This window comes from Neolamprologus multifasciatus, chromosome 17, assembly GCF_963576455.1.
Source record: "Neolamprologus multifasciatus chromosome 17, fNeoMul1.2, whole genome shotgun sequence".
NCBI classification, from domain to species: Eukaryota; Metazoa; Chordata; class Actinopteri; order Cichliformes; family Cichlidae; genus Neolamprologus; species Neolamprologus multifasciatus.
In genome coordinates this window covers 37,342,624-37,363,790 of record NC_140455.1, presented here as the reverse complement: position 1 = coordinate 37,363,790, position 21,167 = coordinate 37,342,624, and the positions used below count along the sequence as shown (strand labels likewise).

The 21,167-nt window shown below is 42.3% G+C and overlaps 1 protein-coding gene across 2 annotated transcripts in view; it reads right to left on the bottom strand.

Moving 5' to 3' along the window:
• hmcn1 (hemicentin 1) overlaps window positions 1-21,167 on the bottom strand; it is a 116,832-nt gene that overhangs the window by 23,589 nt on the left and 72,076 nt on the right. For both annotated transcript variants that reach the window (XM_085138535.1, XM_085138536.1), the window contains exons 36-74: window positions 20,590-20,713; window positions 20,360-20,461; window positions 18,889-19,065; window positions 18,552-18,703; window positions 18,188-18,311; window positions 15,090-15,265; window positions 14,825-14,921; window positions 14,515-14,637; window positions 14,243-14,398; window positions 13,815-14,096; window positions 13,559-13,726; window positions 12,801-12,914; window positions 12,422-12,508; window positions 12,114-12,305; window positions 11,835-12,008; window positions 11,624-11,737; window positions 10,402-10,547; window positions 10,173-10,323; window positions 9,814-10,011; window positions 9,614-9,727; window positions 9,347-9,534; window positions 8,561-8,657; window positions 8,061-8,222; window positions 7,845-7,958; window positions 7,554-7,756; window positions 7,343-7,424; window positions 7,090-7,221; window positions 5,927-6,076; window positions 5,565-5,724; window positions 5,351-5,475; window positions 5,081-5,264; window positions 4,775-4,872; window positions 4,351-4,629; window positions 4,065-4,261; window positions 3,449-3,530; window positions 1,970-2,106; window positions 1,749-1,890; window positions 1,513-1,657; window positions 1,293-1,420 (exon numbers count right to left, since the gene is read on the bottom strand). In XM_085138535.1, coding sequence (XP_084994661.1) covers window positions 1,293-1,420; window positions 1,513-1,657; window positions 1,749-1,890; window positions 1,970-2,106; window positions 3,449-3,530; window positions 4,065-4,261; window positions 4,351-4,629; window positions 4,775-4,872; window positions 5,081-5,264; window positions 5,351-5,475; window positions 5,565-5,724; window positions 5,927-6,076; window positions 7,090-7,221; window positions 7,343-7,424; window positions 7,554-7,756; window positions 7,845-7,958; window positions 8,061-8,222; window positions 8,561-8,657; window positions 9,347-9,534; window positions 9,614-9,727; window positions 9,814-10,011; window positions 10,173-10,323; window positions 10,402-10,547; window positions 11,624-11,737; window positions 11,835-12,008; window positions 12,114-12,305; window positions 12,422-12,508; window positions 12,801-12,914; window positions 13,559-13,726; window positions 13,815-14,096; window positions 14,243-14,398; window positions 14,515-14,637; window positions 14,825-14,921; window positions 15,090-15,265; window positions 18,188-18,311; window positions 18,552-18,703; window positions 18,889-19,065; window positions 20,360-20,461; window positions 20,590-20,713 — 5,776 coding nt within the window. The remainder of the gene's footprint in view (window positions 1-1,292; window positions 1,421-1,512; window positions 1,658-1,748; window positions 1,891-1,969; window positions 2,107-3,448; window positions 3,531-4,064; window positions 4,262-4,350; window positions 4,630-4,774; window positions 4,873-5,080; window positions 5,265-5,350; window positions 5,476-5,564; window positions 5,725-5,926; window positions 6,077-7,089; window positions 7,222-7,342; window positions 7,425-7,553; window positions 7,757-7,844; window positions 7,959-8,060; window positions 8,223-8,560; window positions 8,658-9,346; window positions 9,535-9,613; window positions 9,728-9,813; window positions 10,012-10,172; window positions 10,324-10,401; window positions 10,548-11,623; window positions 11,738-11,834; window positions 12,009-12,113; window positions 12,306-12,421; window positions 12,509-12,800; window positions 12,915-13,558; window positions 13,727-13,814; window positions 14,097-14,242; window positions 14,399-14,514; window positions 14,638-14,824; window positions 14,922-15,089; window positions 15,266-18,187; window positions 18,312-18,551; window positions 18,704-18,888; window positions 19,066-20,359; window positions 20,462-20,589; window positions 20,714-21,167) is intronic.

Sequence of the window (21,167 nt, the reverse complement as noted above, 5' to 3'; positions counted from 1 at the left end):
ATTCACGGTTGGTTCGGTTTGATACTTTGGTGTCACGGTTCGATATTTTTTCAATACAAAAAAAATGTTCATGTCTTTTTAATTTGTCATTTATTAAAATGATAAATATATATTTTAACTTAAAAGTACAGTTTTGAAATCACTCATCTTTGGAAAAGAGAGTTTATTACAGAGAAATGGCTCTTTCCAAAATAAAAGCTATACTATACGCTTCTTCTGGGCTATATTCTCAGCAGTGTGTGGGGCTGGACAGCGTCAACACGTTAACGAGCTAACTGCGCTAATGCACTAGTTCCCACCAATGCAATTGAGCATTGCGTGGCACATCCAACATACTGTTTTACTTTTGTCCATGACGCGCTTACCTTCAGGGTCATACGTCACATGAAAACCAAAATAGTTCCAAACGCCTGAATGAGGGTGGGGGAGGTTCAATTTGCCATGTTGCAAGGAGAGCTTAACTTCTGTCTCGCTAGCTTGCCCTGCGCTCGGTGAATCTGCGTTCGACTACTCCGCCTAGGCTGCACTGTCGAGCACAGATCCACTGAGCGCTCAACACAGACAGCATCGTCAGAAGGAAAGTTGATAAAATAAATTAAAAATTATGTATTGTTCGATACATATGCGTACCGAACCGAAAGCACTGTATGAACGGTTCAATATTGATACAAGTATCGTTGCACCCCTAATATATATATATATATATATATATATATATATATATATATATATATATATATATATATATATATATATATATATATATATATATATATATATATATATGTGTATGCTTCCATCTCCCGTTTCTGGTCGGTGACATCTCTTATTTTTCGATTCCTTTTCTCCCTCCCTCACTCACAGACACATCACGGGTATGTCAGTCCATTCTCCCTGCAGCACGGACTACACTACCCATCAGGCTACATTCTTTAGGGCGATGCCTGTAACACTCTGCCTGTTGCCTTCATATTAAATCATTTTTGTGAATAATTTTTTTAAATATTTCTTCACGTCATTATGCGGCCGCAAGTCGAGGTGACACGGGCCGCGAGATTGAGACACAGACATGAGAGCCTCTTAAAGCGTGTTTTGTTTGGGTTTCCATCCAAAATCTAGAGTTCATAGCCTTATGAAAAGGGAAAATACCGCCGTGTAATCCATTTATTTCAACAAAGTAACTGTATTCTGAATACCACTTGTAGCAGAATACAGTTACTCATATTTTGTATTTTAAATACGTAACGGCGGTGCATGTATTCCGTTACTCCCCAACACTGTTTGCCACCCACCATATACTTGCAGATCCACTCTCTTGCGTTGAGTTCCAGCCTGATTGGTTGCCATACACAGGTAGCGACCGGTGTCTGTCACCTGAGTGGAGTTGATGCGCAAAGACCCATCCTCTGCAAACGTGTACCTGCACACGTGTTCACAACATGAGTGAAACACTGTGAAATATATCTGTGAAGGTAGAAGAACCATGATAAAAGTTTGAGACGAGGAACTTACCTGGGATTGTTTCCTGCCAATATTGCTCCATGTTTCCTCCAGGTGACCTGAGGTGGTGGGACTCCACTCACCACACATTCAAGCACCGCTGGCTTGTTGACGTGCACCGACACTGACTGGGGTCCGTCCTTGATAACTGGGGCCACTGAAGGGACAGGTGTTATTGGTTTTTGAACTTTTATTTAACTCCATAACTAATAAAGGAAGAATTGTTTTCTATAAATACATAACCGCACCATTGACAGTCAGGTTAAACTTGCGTGTGGTCTGGCCAGCGATGTTACTAGCCACGCAGGTGTACTGAGCTCTGTCGCTGAGCTCCGCCATGTTGATCTGCAAGTAGCGGCCACCAGACAGAACGCGCACACGAGCAGAGGCCTGCACAACGGGGCAAATAAGGTTATTTACCTCACCAGGTATCATCGTGTTGCTATTCTTCTTTTGTTTGACTTCTGACCTGCAGTTGTTGGCCATCTTTGAGCCAGGTCAGCGTTGGAGGTGGAACAGCATCAGACTTGCACTCTAAAGTCACCTGTCTGTTCTGCAGCACTGAAATATCCCGAGGTGTACTCTCTCCCACAATGTTAGGAGGAACTGAAAAGGCAGACAAAAGAGCTCTAACCATCTGTAGCCCACGATCAATCAAACTGTGCACACCAAGGTTATTATCATTAACAAAATAACAAAAACTAGAAGTGAAAAAACATTTTCGTTAACGGAAATAAAAATAAAAACAAAAAAAGGAAAACTAACTAAAACTATAATGAGTGTTCACAAAACTAACTAAAATTAACTGAATTTATAGCAACAATGTGTTTAGTTTTCATTGATGTGTGCGTGTCATACAATAGTCAAGGGTGAAAATGAAGTTTAGTTTCCAGATTTTTTTCTTGCTGTGTCTCATTATGCCAGCAGGTGGCAGCACGTTAGTCGAGTCGTCTGTGTTGCTGCTCCGTCCACGCGCAGAATCATGTCAGGAAAAGTCGGGAGCCAGAGTCCAATTTGGGATTACTTTGAATATGACTGTGTTTTAGATAAAGCAAGTGTCTTGTAGTGGAAAGAGACAAATTATGAGGGAAAAAAATCCCACAAACCTTAAAGTGCACTTGAAAAGCTCACACAAGAAGGCTAACCTAGCTTAGCTTGAGAAGGTAAGGGAGCACACTCAACCCTCATCCCCAGAAAACAGAAGCTAACCCCAGGCAAGGCAGCGTGATGCATCCCGAGACAACAGGACGGGGATATCTACACAACTGTGTGAGTCAATTGCCTTCAAAAAGTTTATCAATTCACTTGAACCACAATTACGAACACCCGGTGCTGCAAGAGTTAATAGTCTCATTGGGGCCAAGATATACGTTTTATAGTTGCCTGGTATCAATGGTTGTTCATCTGCCTTTATTTATTTATTTAAAGAACCCATAGGTGGGAATGTGAGTTGTCTGTCTCTGCGTGTTAGCCCTGCGACAGACAGGCGACCTGTCCAGGGTGCAGTATGGTAGCTGGAATAGCAACATACCCAAGGATGAGCAGAATGACTGATATGATGAAACTGGGATTTTGTTACACTTAATTATTGCAAACACAACTAAAACTATAACTGAAACTAATCAAAACTAAACTGAAACTAAGGATTTTCAAAAAAATAAAAACTAAACTAAACTAGCAAACAATTGGTAAAAACTAATTAAAACTGATATAAAATTGAAAATCTGAAGTCAAAACTAAATAAAAATAAAAACTAATGAAAATTGCAAAACTATTAAAACCCTGGTGCACACATGTGCATGACAACGGGAAGCATTTCTAAGCAATTCAATAACTGCAACACTGTAACTTCCCTTTTGTATTTGTAATGCAACAAATTTAATTGAAATTTCCATAAATTTAAACAGTTTGCATATTGCAATTTGCGCTAAACGTCTATGTTACCCACCATGCACTCGAACTAGGAAGTCCTTGTCATCATCTCCCGCTGGACTGTTTGCTAAGCAGGTGTATCTGCCTGTGTCCTCCAGCTGAGCGTCAAACGTGTGAGAACAGTGGAAAAAACACACAAAAATCATTCATGTACACTCTCTGGCCTCTTTTAGACACACCTGTTCAACTGGTATTTAATGCAAATATCTAGTTAGCCGATCACATGGCTGCACAGTGCATTTAGCCGCAGTCAAGCTCAAACTGAGCATCAGATTAGGGAATACTGGGATCTTTCCACACAAACATGTCTGCGGTTTACAGAGAATGGTCAGAAAAAGAGAAAATATCCATTGAGCATCGGGGCAAAGGAGAAGTGCCAGGTTGTCCGGAGAGAGAACTACATCATGGATCATCTGACAAATGTGTAGCAACTGCACGACGCTATCGTGTCAATATGGACCAAAATCTGAGGAAGAATTCCATCACATTGTTGAATTTATGAAGAATTATTAAGGCAGAAGGGATACAAACATCTAGGTGTACTAATAAAGTTTCCAGTGAGTGTTTATATAAAAATCACACGATGCTGTATGAGCAACAAAATTTCACTTTAACAGCCTCGAGTCTCTGACCTGTGCTGAGGCCACACGGAGCACCTTTCCTCCCTGGAGGAGGCGCAGGCTGTCTGTCTGTGGGAGCGGGCGTCCATCCTTGAGCCAGGTCAGAGAGGGCGTAGGTATACCTGTGGCCTCACAGTGGAGCTCCAGGACATTATTAACCACCACAGACACTTCTGCAGGTACACCAGAGCCCTCGACGCGCGGAGGATCTTAGAAAGTACAAGTAACGTTTCTTTAGTCGTCCGTGAATCAGCAGCTGAAGCTGGATAACGGAGAGCTACAGTCTGATTGCACTCACCCATAACTTTCAGGTTGAAGTGACGGCTCGCTTCACCGGCAGTGTTGTTAGCCACGCAGGTGTAGCGCCCCGTGTCGCCAACCTGAGCCTGTCTAATACGAAGGTTGGTGTTCGAGTTTAGGAGAACGACGTGGCGGTCGGGGACTAGAGTCGCTCCGTCTTTGAGCCAGGAAACGGTGGGCGTCGGGGTCCCGTCAGCAATACACAGCAGAGAAGCCAAGTTTCCTGCGACCACAGTCACATCCTCTGTGCTCCCTGCTCCATCCAGACCGGGAGGGACTGAGGAGGGTAATTTAACAACTCGTTAGCCTTTGTTTCTCAGTTTGCCTGGAGGATATCTGAAAAGTATGAATAAACATGAAAGCCATACAACTCTAGAACATGCTTGCAATTTCTTGCTGACGTAGCAAGTTTTCAGACTCACCATGCACCTGCAGGTTATAATGTTTGTTGTCCACTCCTGCCCTGTTTGATGCGACGCAGGTATATCGTCCACCGTCAGACACCTGGATGCGTGCCACCCTGACAGGAAATTTGTACGATGTGTAAATTTAAGATGTTTCATATTTAAACCATTTTTCAAACCTTTTCAATCTTCAATGACAACATTGTTTTGATGATTTGGAAGATTTTAAAGCCAGAGGCGAGATAAGAATGTTTCAGACTAATGCATTCGCATATTTGCATTCAAAAGAAAGAAATTCATCCTCCGTGCAGTCTGCTGACGTACCGAAGCACTTGCCCAGCAGAGAGGAGACGTATGTGTGAGGAGACTGGCAGAGGCAGGCCATTCCTCAGCCAGTTTAGCTGAGGCAGCGGCGAGCCTGTTGCGACGCACTCGATGCTCACAGAACCGTCCAGAACTGCTGCGAGCTCCTCCACAGCCCCACTGTTGCCTACGATCACAGGCGGCACTGGGAGACGGGAGGCAGGGTCCGTTATGTAAAAGGATATTTGCACCAAAGATATGCGTTATGTTTGAATCCTGAATTGAACCCACCATACACGTTCAGATTAAATATCCTGTCCTCTTCTCCTGCAGCGTTGGTGGCCACGCAGGTGTACTTGCCGCTGTCAGCAGTCTGAGCTCGTAGTACAGTGAGTTTGCTGCCATTTCCACTGATCCTGAGCATACATACATATATTTGCCTCATTGTAAAATATATGTCTCGTATATGTATTGTGTGTGTATTGCACATTGTGCTATTCTTTACCTGAGCCCCTTGCTTCCCGTACTGTTGATGGCTTCCCCGTCCTTCAGCCACTGGATGGTCGGAGTTGGGGTTCCCTGAGCTTGACAGACCAACTGAATGGTTTGATTTAGCAGGACTCCCATCTCACTGGGTAGCTCTGATCCAGAGATACTGGGAGGAACTAAGAGCAAATTACCCGGGTTAGCATAGCTGTGTGTAACATAGCTGCAAAGAGTGGGCAAATGTCATATTAAACCCAATGGATTAAGAATGGGATGCTGCTCAAGGTCATATTGATAAAGGCAGACGAGCGAATATGTTTGGCAATATAGTGTATCTAGGAAGGCATTAGCAGGGTTTTAAAGATAAAGATGTCCATCTACCTTGTATGGTTAGGCGGTACCTCTTGTAGGCCTTGCCCTCCACGTTGGAGGCCACACATGTGTAAGTGCCGCCGTCAGAGAGCTGCGAGCGTGCGATCTGCAGTTTGCTGCCCCCTGAGAAGATGTGCATCTCCAAAGACTCTGAGTTCTCTAAAGGAAATATGAAGTTCGTGTGTTTTTTAATAACAAAAGGATAACATTAACAGATGAAAAACTTTTTTTGTGGTTCAGTTAAATCTTTAAGACCTACCATAGAACCAAGTATGCCAGAGCTTATATTATATTTTTACATGCTGTAGTTCTATTTTTGGGAGCATTTCAAGTTGCTATACATCAATACAACCATTATAGCACAAATTTTAATAATATGTCTGCATTAAGTGCATAGTAATTACATAAATTGCAAAAAAGTGCAATAAACTACAAAAAAATTGAAAATTGTTTTTGTTTTTTAACATATATTTCTAGTTAGAGAAATTTAAGAGGCTTATCCCTCAAAACTGTAAATACAAAAAAGTTGCACAAAATAGTTTCCCACCACAGGAAATTTATTTTGAGTGTCTTCATAGTTTTATTTTTGAAATACACCAATTTTTATATACTGCAGGAAAAACGAAAATAAATATTATAGTGCAAATTTGCAAAATAACAGCATATGCATCAAAATAAACTATTTCCAGCAGTGCAATATGAGTCCTAAGCATCCCAGAAACGACACAGAAAGTCATAAAGTCAAAGATAACTTTTAAAAACACCAGTATAGGCTCATGAGGCCCTGATGGTAAAAAACTACATTTCCACAAAAGACGTCACTTTCGGTTTCGGGCAGGTCATGGCGGACATGCGATAGTTCGTGCTGATGGACGTAGGAAGTGTTACAAACAGCTGATCGGATCGGCAAAGCGTGTTTCTGGAATATTATGTTTTTGTTGCTGCAAGTGCTTTTTATGCAGTTTTTGCAAAGTTATATGTGGAAGGAAACTGTGACCGAGGACAAGCTGATGGCAGAAGATGTAAGTACAACTCCTCCGGTTTCATATGCAAAAAAAATTATTACGCTAGCTCACGTGGTTGCAGAGCTACCGGGATTTAAAAGTAGTTACGCAAAATGGAGCGTGCTGCTCCGACCGGCTTTAAAGGGTTAAACCTGCACAAAGGTTTACCTATGGTGCGCCCGTTTTTCAGCCAAGTGAGCGTGGGTGGAGGGATTCCACTCGCGTCACAGTTAAAGATGACCGGATTACTGATGGTTTCCACAACTGTCTCCTCTGCTGGGCCATCGATAGTGGGAGGTACTGAAGAAAGAAGAAATTTAAAGACATGTCTTTAATAATATTCTGCAGGTGGACACTGGTTGAAATAGGTTCCTGGTGGATTTTTAGATTTGTAAAAATGTAAATATTTAGGAAAGACTACCATAGATGTTCAAGTGGAAGTGCTTGTCCACTTGCCCGGCAACATTGGTGGCCATGCAAACGTACTGTCCTGTATCAGACACCTGAAAAATACAGACAGATGCAAAACAGATAAAAAAACATCTAAATAGTCAATTCAACACTTTGGTTAGGTGCTTTTAATCCAGCAAAGGGACACGACACATCATCGCTGGTTTCCATTGGTCTCTCACCTCTGAACCTTTGATCTCGAGGATCTGTCCCTCAGCCAAAACGCGCAGGTTGGCTGATTCTGTCACCACTCTGCCGTTCTTATACCAAGTGATGACGGGAGGAGGGACAGCATTGGATTCACACTCCAGAGTTACAGATTTCCCAACAAGCACATTCACCACCACAGGAGAGTCCCCGCTATTGTCTCGGATGCTGGGAGGAACTGCGGGGGAGGAGGTAAATCAGCGTCAATTGAAGACAACACACGGCGCATACACTGCACAATAAAACCATTGCTGAAACTATCTGACCGAAAACAGTGAGGTAGATGTGTTTGTGAGCCTCTCCTGCTGCGTTCAGGGCCACACAGCTGTACTTTCCTCCATCGGACACTTTTGCTTTCAGGATTTGTAAAGTACGTCCACCTGCAGACACAGAGAAACAGTGTTTTTCATGTCATTTTATCGTCTGCATAAAGGTATTTTTATATCCTGAGTCTATAGGTGAAAGTAACTCCTTCACAGTACCCGGCATGATGAGTGCATTGGTGTTAGCTTGAATTGGGCCCCTGCCATTGAGCCAGCCCAGTGTTGGAGGAGGGAAGCCAGTAGCTTCACAGGAGAGAGCCACAAAGTTGTTCACAACCACCGTCACATTCTCAGAACCCGGGCCGATAATGGTGGGAGGCACTTAACGAAAAAAGACGAGGAATATTCAATAAAGCAGGCAGAAGACAAAAATATTTCATTTGTGGACAGGAAGTGGACAGTGAAAAAGTTATGAAGCAAAAATTAGAATACAATAAGAATAAATACAGTCCACAACTGTACAGAATAGAATAAAATAAAATACTATATACAGTAGAATAAAATAGAATAAAATATACAATAAGATAAAAATAGAATACAAATGCTATATACAACTGAGTAAAAAATCAGGTCACATGACACATGAAGTATTTTACTACATTTTACATTTGTTTATGTTGTGACACATTTAAGCTGAAAAGGAAAAGGGAGTAACTCACCATGAACATTGAGATTAAATGTTTTTTCTGCACTTCCAGCCACATTTTCAGCTGCACACACATAACGTCCTGTATCCGATACCTGAGCCGTCAATATCTGATGGAGAAAAAATGTTGTAAATATTACTCCAGGTGCATTGATACTGACATGTTTACATAAAGAAGTAAAAGAAGTAAAAAGAACAATTACAGTTATTTTTATTGTTTTCAAGATATCGTACCTTGTGTGGGGTATGTACAGAAGAGGATTAGGGCCACTGGAAAAAAAATCTGAGAAAAAAGTCAGAATTCTGACTTTTTTCTCAGAATTCTGAAAAAAAAAAATTTTTGATGAAAAAGTCAGAATTCTGAGAAAAAAGTCAGAATTCTGACTTTTTTCTCAGAATTCTGACTTTTTTCTCAGAATTCTGGAAAAAAAATAATTTTGATGAAAAAGTCAGAATTCTGATTTTTTTTTTCTAAAAGTCAGAATTCTGAAAAAAAATAATTTTGATGAAAAAGTCAGAATTCTGAGAAAAAAGTCAGAATTCTGACTTTTTCATCAAAATTATTTTTTTTCCAGAATTCTAAGAAAAAAACGTCAGAATTCTGACCTTTTTCTCAGAATTCTGGAAAAAAAATAATTTTGATGAAAAAGTCAGAATTCTGACTTTAATCTCAGAATTCAGGAAAAGAAGAAAAAAAAGATGTGCCCACTTTTTTTTTTCCAGTGGCCCTAATCCTTTTCCGTAGGTATGGGAGGTTTAAAAATACAAATTTAATCCGTCTGTGTTTCCTGGTTGTTACCTGAAGTGCTCTCCCATTGGACAGAATTCTATGCAAGCTGTTGGAGGTGATTGGCTGGTTGTGCTTAAACCAGCTAATTTTGGGGGCCGGGGTTCCCTCCACATGACACTCCAGTTGGGCAGTTTTATTGACCAGCACTGTGACTTCATCAGGCAGGTCGCTGTCTGTTCCGCGTATGGTCGGAGGTACTAGTGCAGAACACATACATACATGTGAACTGTTCTCTGTTAAACTGATCCCACAGAAAATAAGGGTGTTTTTACTCACATAGCACTCTGACATCATACTGGATGGAGTCCTCTCCTGCTTCATTGACAGCCACACATGTGTACCTGCCTGAGTCCTCAATCTGGGCCCTGGGAATCTGTAGCACTCGCCCACCTGAGATTAAAGCAGTAGAAAATGTGTATGGACTAAATATCCTTCACATTTCATCTCTTTCTTACAGTTTTCGTCATCTGTCTCACCTGGCAGGATCAGAACTTTGTCATTCGATGTCAGCAGATGTCCGTCTTTGTACCAAGTGAGGGTCGGAGGGGGGACGGCGTTGGTCTCACAGTACAGGGAGATGGGATTGTTGAGTATCACGTCTCGTGCATCAACTCCAAAGCCTGAGGAAGACGTGGTATCACCATCTGCACCAGGCCTGTTAAAATTAGGTGGAACTGAGCAGCGGGGGAAAAGAGGACAGACGTTAAAACCTTACTTTATGCATTACATTACTAACAGGAGGAAACGCCATCAGGCGCGTGGTTGTGCATTTATGTGGTATCTTTATTAAATAATAGTTGCAGTGCACACATCTGCATTAGTCAACCCAGTTCACCTTGTATATTTACATCAAAGTCCTTCTCATCCTCTCCAGCTATATTAGTGGCTACACAGGTGTAGCGGCCAGTGTCCGACACCTGAGCATGTTTGATCTGAACGATCCGCCCGTTGGCTGTGATGGACACGTGGTCATCTGACTGCAGGATCTGTGCAGAGAAAAAACTTTTTTTTTCAAGCCTTTAATCCCGCAGCTTTAAAAACAGTGAAAATATCCCAGATGTTACCTGTCCATCTTTATACCACTGCAGTGCAGGGGTAGGAAAGGCCTGAGCAACACACTCCAAAGTCAGGGTGCTGTTAACCTTGATTTTGACCTCTTTAGGGGCCAGTCCTTCCCCGGGAATGTCATTCTTATTAATCTGTGGAGGAACTGGAGACAAAAACAAGTTAAAATATGTTTAATGTAAATCTGATTACTGGTAATTCTTATCAGTAATTTACAGACGTTTACATCCACTCATCATTGATACGAATCTCTTCTTATGATTTCTTTTGTCCAAGATGGAAGGATTGTACAGTCTACATCTTTACTGCCCTTCAAAAACAAGAATTAGGAGCACAAGTTTGAATTTATTTTGGATACATGCAGGCTCTAATATATATAGTGAAGCCTATAATTATCCATACTCCTGGCAAATTTTGACTTAAAGTTACTTTTATTCAACCAGCAACTTTTTTTTGACCGGAAAATGACGCAGGCGTCTCCCAAAAGATAATAAGACGATGTACAAGAGGCAAAACCCCTTTCATACCAGACTTGAGCCTAGTTTTCCTCTGTTGTTCCTGATCTGAGGGTAACAGTTTGCATCTTCTTCCAGACCTTGGCAAAGTGGTGACACATTCGAATGAGTTGTATTTACATACAGTTGTTAGAACTGATGATCTTGAGATTTGCAGTTGTTTAGAAATCTTTCACAACTCGTATAACTCTACAATTTTCCTTCTTGAATCTTCACTGAGTTCCTTGGACTTTCCCATTGTTCTGAGCAATGGTCAATCCAATGATTACTGTCATACAAATCCTTTTTATGCTGAGAACGACCAGTCGTAGTCAATCATGACCACTAATGAGAAATTAAATCGATCCTGACAAGTTAAAAGGCACTGTAGAAGATTCAGCACCATGTAGATGCTTTTGACCCCATGTGGGTGAGACAATCCAACATAATTTCAAACTTGTGCACTCTGTTCTTGTTTTTTAAAGTCAATAAAGATGTGTGCTTTATAATCATGGTTCCCTGGAAAAATTAACAGTTCTAATAAATCACTGAAAACCCCAAATTACCATGACATTTATGTCCATGATGAGTGGATGTAAACTTCTGACAAGGAGCTGTAAATTATATTTACCTGTACAAGAAAGCATGTGCAATAGATTATGCTAGAACTGAACACACATAAAACATTTTATGCTGCAGCATGCTCCCAAAGCTGAAGGGCTCTCACCATAAACCTTGACCTCATAGTGCTTCAGTGTCTCTCCAGCCTCATTAGTGGCCACGCAGGTATACCTCCCAGCATCCTCTTGTTTAGCATTGAGAATCTGCAGCGTTCGCCCACCTATAACAGCCACAGAGTCACGATGCAATGATTCGAACACATTTTTCTTCTGTCCCTTTATTGCTTCTTTATTTTCATCGTGCACATCATTGCAAACCTGGAAGGACTCTGACGTTGCGACTGGATTCAAACGGAGTGCCGTCTTTGAGCCACACGATCAGAGCAGGAGGGTAAGACTGGACTTCACACACCAGTGAGGTGGGGCTGCTCAGGGTTACTGTAACCTCCTCTGCAGAAATGTCAGGGCCTGACCCAGCAATGGTGGGAGAAACTGGTCAAGAAAAGAAAGGAGAAAACAGACGAATAAGTAATATGATTTCATTCCACGTGTAACGAACTCAAAGTCTCCAAAATGGAAAAAGAGTTGTCTTTGTACCCAGGACATTAAGATTGTAATGCCGACTGCGGTCTCCTGCACTGTTAGAGGCCAGGCAGCTGTACCTGCCAGTGTCTGCGACTTGGGCTCCAGAGATTTGGAGGAAACGGCCATGAGACAGAATTTGGTAATGCCCGTCAGGCACCAGCAGCTGTCCATCCTTCAGCCATTTAATCTCAGGTACAGGATTACCTGGGAAATTGTAAAAGGGGGCTTAAGAAAATTGTTCCAAAGCATAGAAATTATCTTGACTGGAACTTACAGTAAGGATTGATCCAAATATTTCATTACCAGATTATCTCAAATACCTGATGCTTCACAAGTGAGAGTGATGTTGTGTTTCTCCTTCACTTTAGTATCCACCATAGTTCCCTCCTCCACGATGCTCGGGGGAACTGTCAGAGAAATCAGTTAAATAGTTATTATTTTCTATCAAAGTCCATTTTATCATTAAGTGGAAAATAAACATCCATCCATTCATCATGCATCACCCATCCATTCATCCATCCATGCACCCATAATCTGCACCTCCCTGTCTTCAGCCACCACCTCCACCTTTTCGAGCATGGTACAATTTATGTAAATGCACAGTCACTTTAGTTAGACAATATTATGGCATAAAGCTAAAAACAAAAACAGACAAACAAATAAAGAAAACATGATACAATAAATTTTCTATTTTCTCACCAAGGATGTCAAGGTCAAAGGTCTTCCTCTCCTCCCCAGCGCTGTTAGACACGATGCAAGTGTATCTCCCAGCATCCTCTGCTGCAGCATGCATCAGACGCAGGCTGCGGCCACCTGGAAGTTAAACAAGTCCATTATTATTATGTTTCTATAACCACGTGTAATGTCTTTAAAACTTTTTTTTCCAGAAATAAAAGATGACAAGAACACATAAACGGGCTTTTACACGTGTTGAAATGACATTAGCCTTTCTGAGCACTGAAATCAATCAACACAGAGAAGCTGAACTCTTAGAACCGCAGCTGTTCAAACATTTAGTTTAATGATATTTCAGACTAATGTCAGTCAGCCAACAGCTTAGCTTTGCCTCAGTTAATGAGAAAATAAGTGAAAAATAACGACGTGTTATTGAAACAACTCCAGGTTTGACAACATGAGTGTCATTAGGATTCACTCGACACTTTGTTACAGTTTCCATTTCAAACTTTTCACATTAATAACAACATTCTTTTGCTTCCAAATTCATTTTTCCCCAGCACCCAACAAATCTTCAGATGTGAATAAAAACACAATTTACTGGAGTTAATCTGCTGGTTTTTCACAGAACTGGCTTCTGCATTTGGCCGTGGTCGCAGTCGTTCCATAATATTATTATTGGCAGCGCATTGCAACTGTTGAAACCTCTGAAACCTAGCTGGGAAGTAAAAAAATCAAGACTAAGAGCTTGAAAAGTCACGAAAAGTCAAACAGGAACAGACCTGAAAGGATGCGCGCTGAACTAGTCGTTTTAATTGGCTGACCGTCCTTCAACCAGGAGATGGTAGGAAGAGGAATGCCGGACGCCTCGCAGATCAGAGCAACTGGGTTCCTCATGACAACACTCACATTTTCTGGAAACTGCAGCTGCCCAATGATACTTGGTGGGACTGAAGATGAGAGAAAAGGAGGTAAATGGACACAAAGATGATTTCTTTGATCATTATGAAAACACAAAAAGCAATTCCTGTTTCATACCGTGCACGCTGATGTCATGCTTGCTGTCAGCCTGTCCCGCCACGTTAACAGCGATGCACGTGTAGCGTCCCGTGTCTGACACTTTGGCATCTTTAATCTGCAATAACCTCCCCTCGCTCAGGACCTTTGCACCATGCTGGCCTGTGATCGGCCGTCCGTCTTTCAGCCACGTGACCGCAGGTTGCGGCACACCTTCAGCATCACACTGTAGCGTCACATCACCTCCCTTTATCACAGTGACCTCATCAGCGCCGCCTTCGGTGCGTCTGATGGAAGGACGGACTGAAGTGGGAAAAGCGGGTGAGTGGTGTGTCATTAAAAAGATGAGATAAGAGAACTTTTCCCCCATAAAGACAACATTTAACTAACACCTGTACAGCCTGTATCCTTTATAGGCAAAAATGGATGAATTCGTGGTGTTTACACACCATAAACCTGCAGGCTGTACTCCTTGGAGATGGAGCCAGCTGCACTGGAGGCTGTGCAGGTGTAAGAAGCAGCATCTGTCTTCTCAGCGCTGGAGATCTGCAGCTGTCGACCTCCTGACAAAATCCTGACCCGCTGGTCAGATTTCACTTCAGAACCTGGAATATAAACAAAACACGGGATAGGTTCAGCGTTCCAGCACGCCACCTGCACATGTATAGTTTTCGCTCTCGGGCTGCGTCCCCACGTTTGATCCAAGCAGAAACTCGCTTACCGTCCTTCGTCCATGCGAGACTGGGAGGCGGTATGCCACTGGACTCACACATAAGAGTGATGAGACTGCCTTCAACTACCGTCAGAGGAGACGCCTCCTCAGAGCCTCGGATACTGGGAGACACTGTAATAGCAAAGGGACGCCAAAAGGAGGCGGTCACACTGCATGCATTAGTACTAGTAAACGAGTGATGCGTAAAAAGTGATGATGGGCTGCAAAGAAAGATCAAAATCTACTAACAAAATCTAACATCACTCTGAATCTCTTCAGGTCAGTCCAAATGCATGACAGTGACACAAGATCAACTTACCCCACACATTGAGGTTATAGTTCTTCTCTGTTTTGCCAGCAATGTTTGTGGCTTCACAGGTATATCTGCCTGAATCCTGCACATGCACCCTGCTGATCTGCCAGTTTGCAGACAGAGAAACAGAGTTTTGGCAAAAACTTCAGGCCAAAGAAAAAATGCAACTAACAGCAGGAAAGACGGTCATCATTAAAAGGGACCTCTTAAGATTCAAGTTAGCCCTTCCAGTTGTCTTTCAGCTATATTATGGTTGTATGATGAACTGTACCTTAAGCAGACTACCATCTGCTGACACCGTCAGACCAGGCTTCCTAAAGAGAGGGCGGCCATCTTTGAGCCAGGACAGGGTGGGTGGAGGGACTGCATCACTCTGGCAGTGCAGCTCCACAGGTTGACCAAGCATCACTGTAGCATTCACCTCCTCGCCCTTGATGTTAGGCGGCACTGTGAACATGAAGTCAAGGCTTCTGTCATCGAATGAATACTTCCTGGGCTGAAATCATTTAAATGACCTGATTCTGAGTAGATCTTTTGTATTAAGGGTGCGTTGTTGTGAAAGTGCTGCTTTGTCCCACAAAGCAGCACTAAACTTGTTAGATTACCTCATGGGTAAACAATATAATTGCTTCCTGAGCAGCACAGGCGCTGTTTGTTGTGCATCTGGTGCTCTTTAAGCTCCAATTGCATCCTGGGTTATGACGGCATCATTAAACCACTTCAACATATTTTAGTGACATTATAAATCCGAGTTTCTTCGTTTCCCAGAAGGTTCTGAAAGCTAATGTCACTGGGAATTGCTAACATGCACTGAGATGGAAAATGAGTAGGGATTAAAAAATACCCGTTGGATGGCCGTTGCTTTGATTTCCAGCTATTTCAAGACGTTCTGGACAGGATGTGTATTTGCCACTGAGCATCTGTGCAACGAAAGCACACGTCTATGAAATGAACTGACTTTGAAGTAGCTTAGGAAATCATTTCTCTGGGAATAATAATGTAATTATTTGAACAGGAGGCAGAAATCCCAGAATATATGAGATGAACGGCGTTTTGTTTACAAGTTTGTCAGAAGACAGTCGGCTCTTATTTAGAAAATGACAGCAGGCCAATGTCCCTTCAACTGTGGTCGCTGTTCAGACAGAGCCCAAGTCATCGGAGAAGGACGGGAATAGGCTATCAGCTTGGTATTTGGCCAGACGCAGGAAGCTGCTGACGAATGGTAACAATTACCACAACAACTCTGCCTTCATTTCAGCGGACAAGTTCTTTTTCCCTCCTTTCTTTTTGATCTCTGCGAGGAAACTCGCATCATGTGGATGTTTGCATTCTGCATGCATATACGAACAAAGACCCAAACACAGACTCTACACTCCCATGTATGTAAGATGACATGTTTCCTATTACCTCAGTGACATTAGCTTTGATTAGACTTGTATAACAGCTGAGTCGCCATCAAGCTCAGCTCTGTTCAGGAGGCTGACAGCGTTTATTGAAATGCTAAACTCAATCAAGCCGCACTTCCTCTGCACGCACATGCTTTGCTCGAGGCTCTTGCCAGATATTGTTTCTGTATTATAATTCACAGCCTGGTGCTCAGTCTGGTTTCTGCTGAAAGACATTTGACAGTCAGTCATAACCATTAGTTAGCAAAACAAAGCAGCTGAGAAGGAGCAGCCGTAACATGCATGACTAGGGATGGGTATCGTTTAGGTTTTATCCGATACCGGTGCCAAACCGGTACTTTTGAAACGGTGCCGGTGCTTAAACGGTGCTCAAACCGGTGCTTAAAGAATGGAGAACACAAAATTGGTCCAAAAACATCTTATGTTCAGCTGTTTTTTTGTAAAAAGATAACAATGTTAGCCTTTTCTGCAGCTATAGGGGATTTATGGTATCACTCTTGGCTGGAAGCAGCTTAAACAATGGAAAAAACACAAACTTTGTCCAAAAACCTCTCATGTTTAGCTGTTTTCCACTTTTTCTTTGGTCATTTTAGCCTTTTTGGCCAGGGTGAAGGGAGTATCTGCCATCAAACAAGAAGACAGCTGCATGTAACTATGACGGTGTTTGCTAGTTCACCTTACATGCATTAATTTAATAACGTGGTTAGCCTACTAAGCTACTCACGCAGAGAAGAACGGCTGCTGCTGCATCATCATCCGTCATCATTTCTGCTACACTGGCAGGGCTAGGGGCCAGGACTCTCCTCTTCGGGTTTTTGGGGGATGTTGCTAACTCCGGGTCCGATAACAGGCACCACACCCGCAGTCGATGCGCTGGTGTGAGGTCTTGCAGCAAGCTATCAAATACGGCGCATTTTTCGGCTTTTAAAAAAAACGCTATCCGTCGCCAGGTGTTTCATCAGATTTGAGGTGTTACCTTCTTTGACAGTATCACCTTAAAGCACTTGTTGCAGGCTGCTGAGTTTGCATATTTTGCTGTGAAGTACAGCCAGACTTTTGACCGCTTCGCCTTGGGCATTTTTAATCTGTAGCTCTGCTCTAAAAGAACGTACGTACATGGACCCGCCTACTATCCGGAAACGTAAAATGATTGGCTAGAATCTAAAGTGTATCATTCCATACCAGTTGGTGGCGGTAATGCACCTTTCAGTTGTTTGCCAACCGCCAATACAAATGTAAGGAAGAAGAAAGTGTACCACAGCTCAGGAAAAAAAAGCACCGAAATAAAGCACCGAAATGTGCGCTGCTTTTCGGTCTGGTTACTACCGTTTATGTCAGAACCGGTGCCATCATGGCACCGGATACCGGTACCCATCCCTATGCATGACTATGATTAAACTCTCTAGAAGAACCAGGGCATGTAACGAGAGAGTGCACTATGTTAAAGCTTTTTAAAAAGGCAACATTAGTGATCCACAAATGAACAGGTGAAAGTCAAAACCTTGGATGGATGGACAAATAAATCTGTTTTTAAAACTATTTTATATTTATATGGTAAAATACTGATACTTGTGTCTTTAGTATAAACTATAAGTTATTTGAATCGATTCATATTTCATGGATATGCATTTATTTAAACCTAATGAACATGCATTCATCATGCATTATCTTCTGCTTATCCAATTCAGGTTAATGGTGAGACTGGAGCATTATGGCAAGAGGCAGTCTGCACCCTGGACAGGTCATCAGTGTCTCAAGGCTAACACAGACTGTTACACAAATTCACACTGATGGCAAATTTAGAGCCACCAGTTAACCTAATCTGGGGACTGCAAATGATGTCAGACACTTTTGTAAAACAAAAACAAATAAAGGATTAAAAAAATTAACGTACTATACATGCTGTTTACCATACGATACTATATAGGTACATGTATGCAACAACAGCTGTTCATGTTCTCACCATAAACCTTCAGGTCATAGTCTCTGTGCTGTTCTCCTCCAGCGTTGACAGCCACACAGGTGAACCTGCCTGTGTCGCTAACCTGTGCGCTATCCAGGGACAGCACTCTGCCACCAGCAAACACCTGACAGGCCGACGGAAACAGAGCAGAGGTCACGTCACGGTGCTCGGCTCACACGCAAACTCACGGCAAACAGTCTGCAGAAGACTTTTATTATTATCTAACACAGAGCTTCCGCACACCTGCAATGTTCAACATAACCTGAGGATAACGTCACCTCGCATTTTGCATCACAACAGATCTCTGGAATGATCGTTATACAAGCCCGGCACAAAGTACTAAGCATGAATGTAATGATGTCACCTGTATGCCATGTGAAACACTTGCCACAGGGCTGCCATCTTTGAGCCATGTGATACTGGGAGCGGGAACCCCTGTAGCCTCACACTCCAACCTGACGGCTTCATTCACCACAACAGTTACCGTGCCGCCTCGGCTGGAGATGACCGGGGGCACTGCAAGGATCAAGCACTCAGTCAGTGACGATCTGCAACGCCACTGCAGTTGTTTTTGTTTTTCAGCTATCCGCATATTGTCATCATCTGTCAGCGACTAATCTCTAACTTATAGAGATAGTATTACTCATGAATAACCAAAAAGTTTAGCATACCTCTGCTTAATTAATGAGAAAGCCACCCACCAAGGACCTGAAGTCTGTGAGATATCTCAGCAGCTCCAGCCAGGTTTACAGCGACACATCTGTATATGCCAGCATCGGACAGCTGTGCTCGTTCAATCTCCAGCATCTGGCCACGCTTCCGTAACGTCACGCCAGCTGCACTGGTCAGAGGTCGGCCATCTTTGTACCAAGTGATAGCTAAGGCACGAAGGATATCAAAAATACTTTCAGCAAAATAACTACTAAACAGAAAACTAGGCTTAAGAGAGATTAATGAGGGTTTTAGATTATTTAAAATCTGAAGACAATGGCAAATAAAATAAATGTTGGACTAAAATGAATTAAAGTCAAAGTTTATTATAAAGAATTGTAATTTTTAAATTTTTTTTAGAATTTTTAAAGTTTATAAAGAATTTCCATTGCCGAGTTATGGTTATAACTAGGGATGCAACGATACCAGTTTTTTCAAACCGATACGATACCGATACTTGGATCTGAGTACTTGCCGATACAGAGTACAAAAACCGATACTTCTACCACACACACACACAAATGCAATGAATTGGAAGACAGGTTTTATTTTATTCTCTGCCGATAAAAAATAAAATCTTAATAAAAATGACCACAAAAAAATTTCAAGTGAAAAATAAGCACTTCTGTTAAATTATTGCAGAGTCTCCACATTGTAATTTAACAAAATATCACTGAACTATTGGCACTGTCCCGAGCTTTCAGAATAATAAATAAACACTTCTGTTTATTTATTATATTTTATATCGCAGCTCGAGTATGCTGAGAAGATGATGCAATCCTATGTTTTCCACGACCGGCATTGGCTGGTCATCCAGAGCGATAAAATGAGTCAGAGTCTCTGTTATTTTAACTGCCCGTGGATTTTCTCTTGACATTTTTCGTCGCTTTTCCAAAACCTGAGTTAAAGTTGGCTGTTCCACACTGCTGACATTTTGTTTAGCCTAGCTACAGCAGCCTCCAGTTTCTCTTTTTTATCTGGAGCCGCCAGTCTCACTCGCCTAACCCTGTGCCTGTTTAGCGCGGGATGTCCCCCTAGTGGCCAATCTAAAAAATTACAACAGAAATGACAAGACACCCTCTGATTAATGAAATAAGTTAGTATCGGTTCATGGTATCGGTTAACTTTTACGAGTATGAGTACACACACATTTTACAGTATCGGCCCCGATACCCGATACCAGTATCGGTATCGATGCATCCCTAGTTATAACATATATCATGGTTACATAGATACTAAATTGTTGTACTGTAACACTTGCTCTAACAATGAAGAAAGTCATTTTACAATAAGAACCTAGTTACACGTGGATTTATATGTAGCACATCTTTGAGTGTTTCGATCATCCAAATGGAAAAAGGAGGAGTGGGAAGAAGCTGAAGCTGTTTGTAGGAAAACGACACTGTAAAGGCTTTGAGTGCGCACAGTGGGACTGAGGAGGTTGTTAGCGAACAGTCTTACCAGGTAATGGGCTGCCCGCGGCCTTGCACTCGAGCTCAGTGGAAAAGCCTGACAGAATGGTCTGGTTAATGGTCTCTCCAGAGGACGGGATACTGGGAGGCTCTGAGGGACACAAACAGAATTACACCCAGAAACAACAGCTCATTATTATCAACTCTGGATACAAGAGGAGGAAGATAAGCGAGAAAAACATGCAGAGCGAGTGATTTGTATTTCCATAAGTAAGTTACCGTGGACGCTGAGTCTTATGTGCTGCTGAGCTTCACCAGCTGCGTTAGTGGCCAGGCAAGTGAATTTCCCAGAATCCTCCAGTCTTGCCTCTGTGATCTTTAGTGTCCTGCCTGCTGACTCCAGCTGTGGCAGATACAGAGAATTCAGATTGGTAAATACTGAGCAGTGAAGAATAAGAATGAATCCCTTTCTGCTGCTTCTGCTTCTTCTTCTAACCTGTTAGTACTCTTAAGCCTTAAGCCACGCCTCCTTTGTTTTTGCTAGGAAATTTGAGAAATATGTGATTTATTGAAATGTGCAAACATACATGGAAATGCAGTTTATGAAGCAAAAGCAGGCGAATGAGTGTGAAAGTCAATATTTGGTATGACCAGCTTTATTCTTCATAACAGGAATAATAGTCCAGCTTCTTGAAAGCTCTTCTGTGGATGTTGGCTGCCTTTTGTTGTCTTGTCTGTCAACATGATCCCACACCGCTTCAGTAATGTCGAGGCCTGGGTTCCAGGGAGGCCAGTCCATGACTGATAATCTCCCACTGTGTGTTTTTCTGTCCAGGTCTGCTTTGGATGAAAATGCT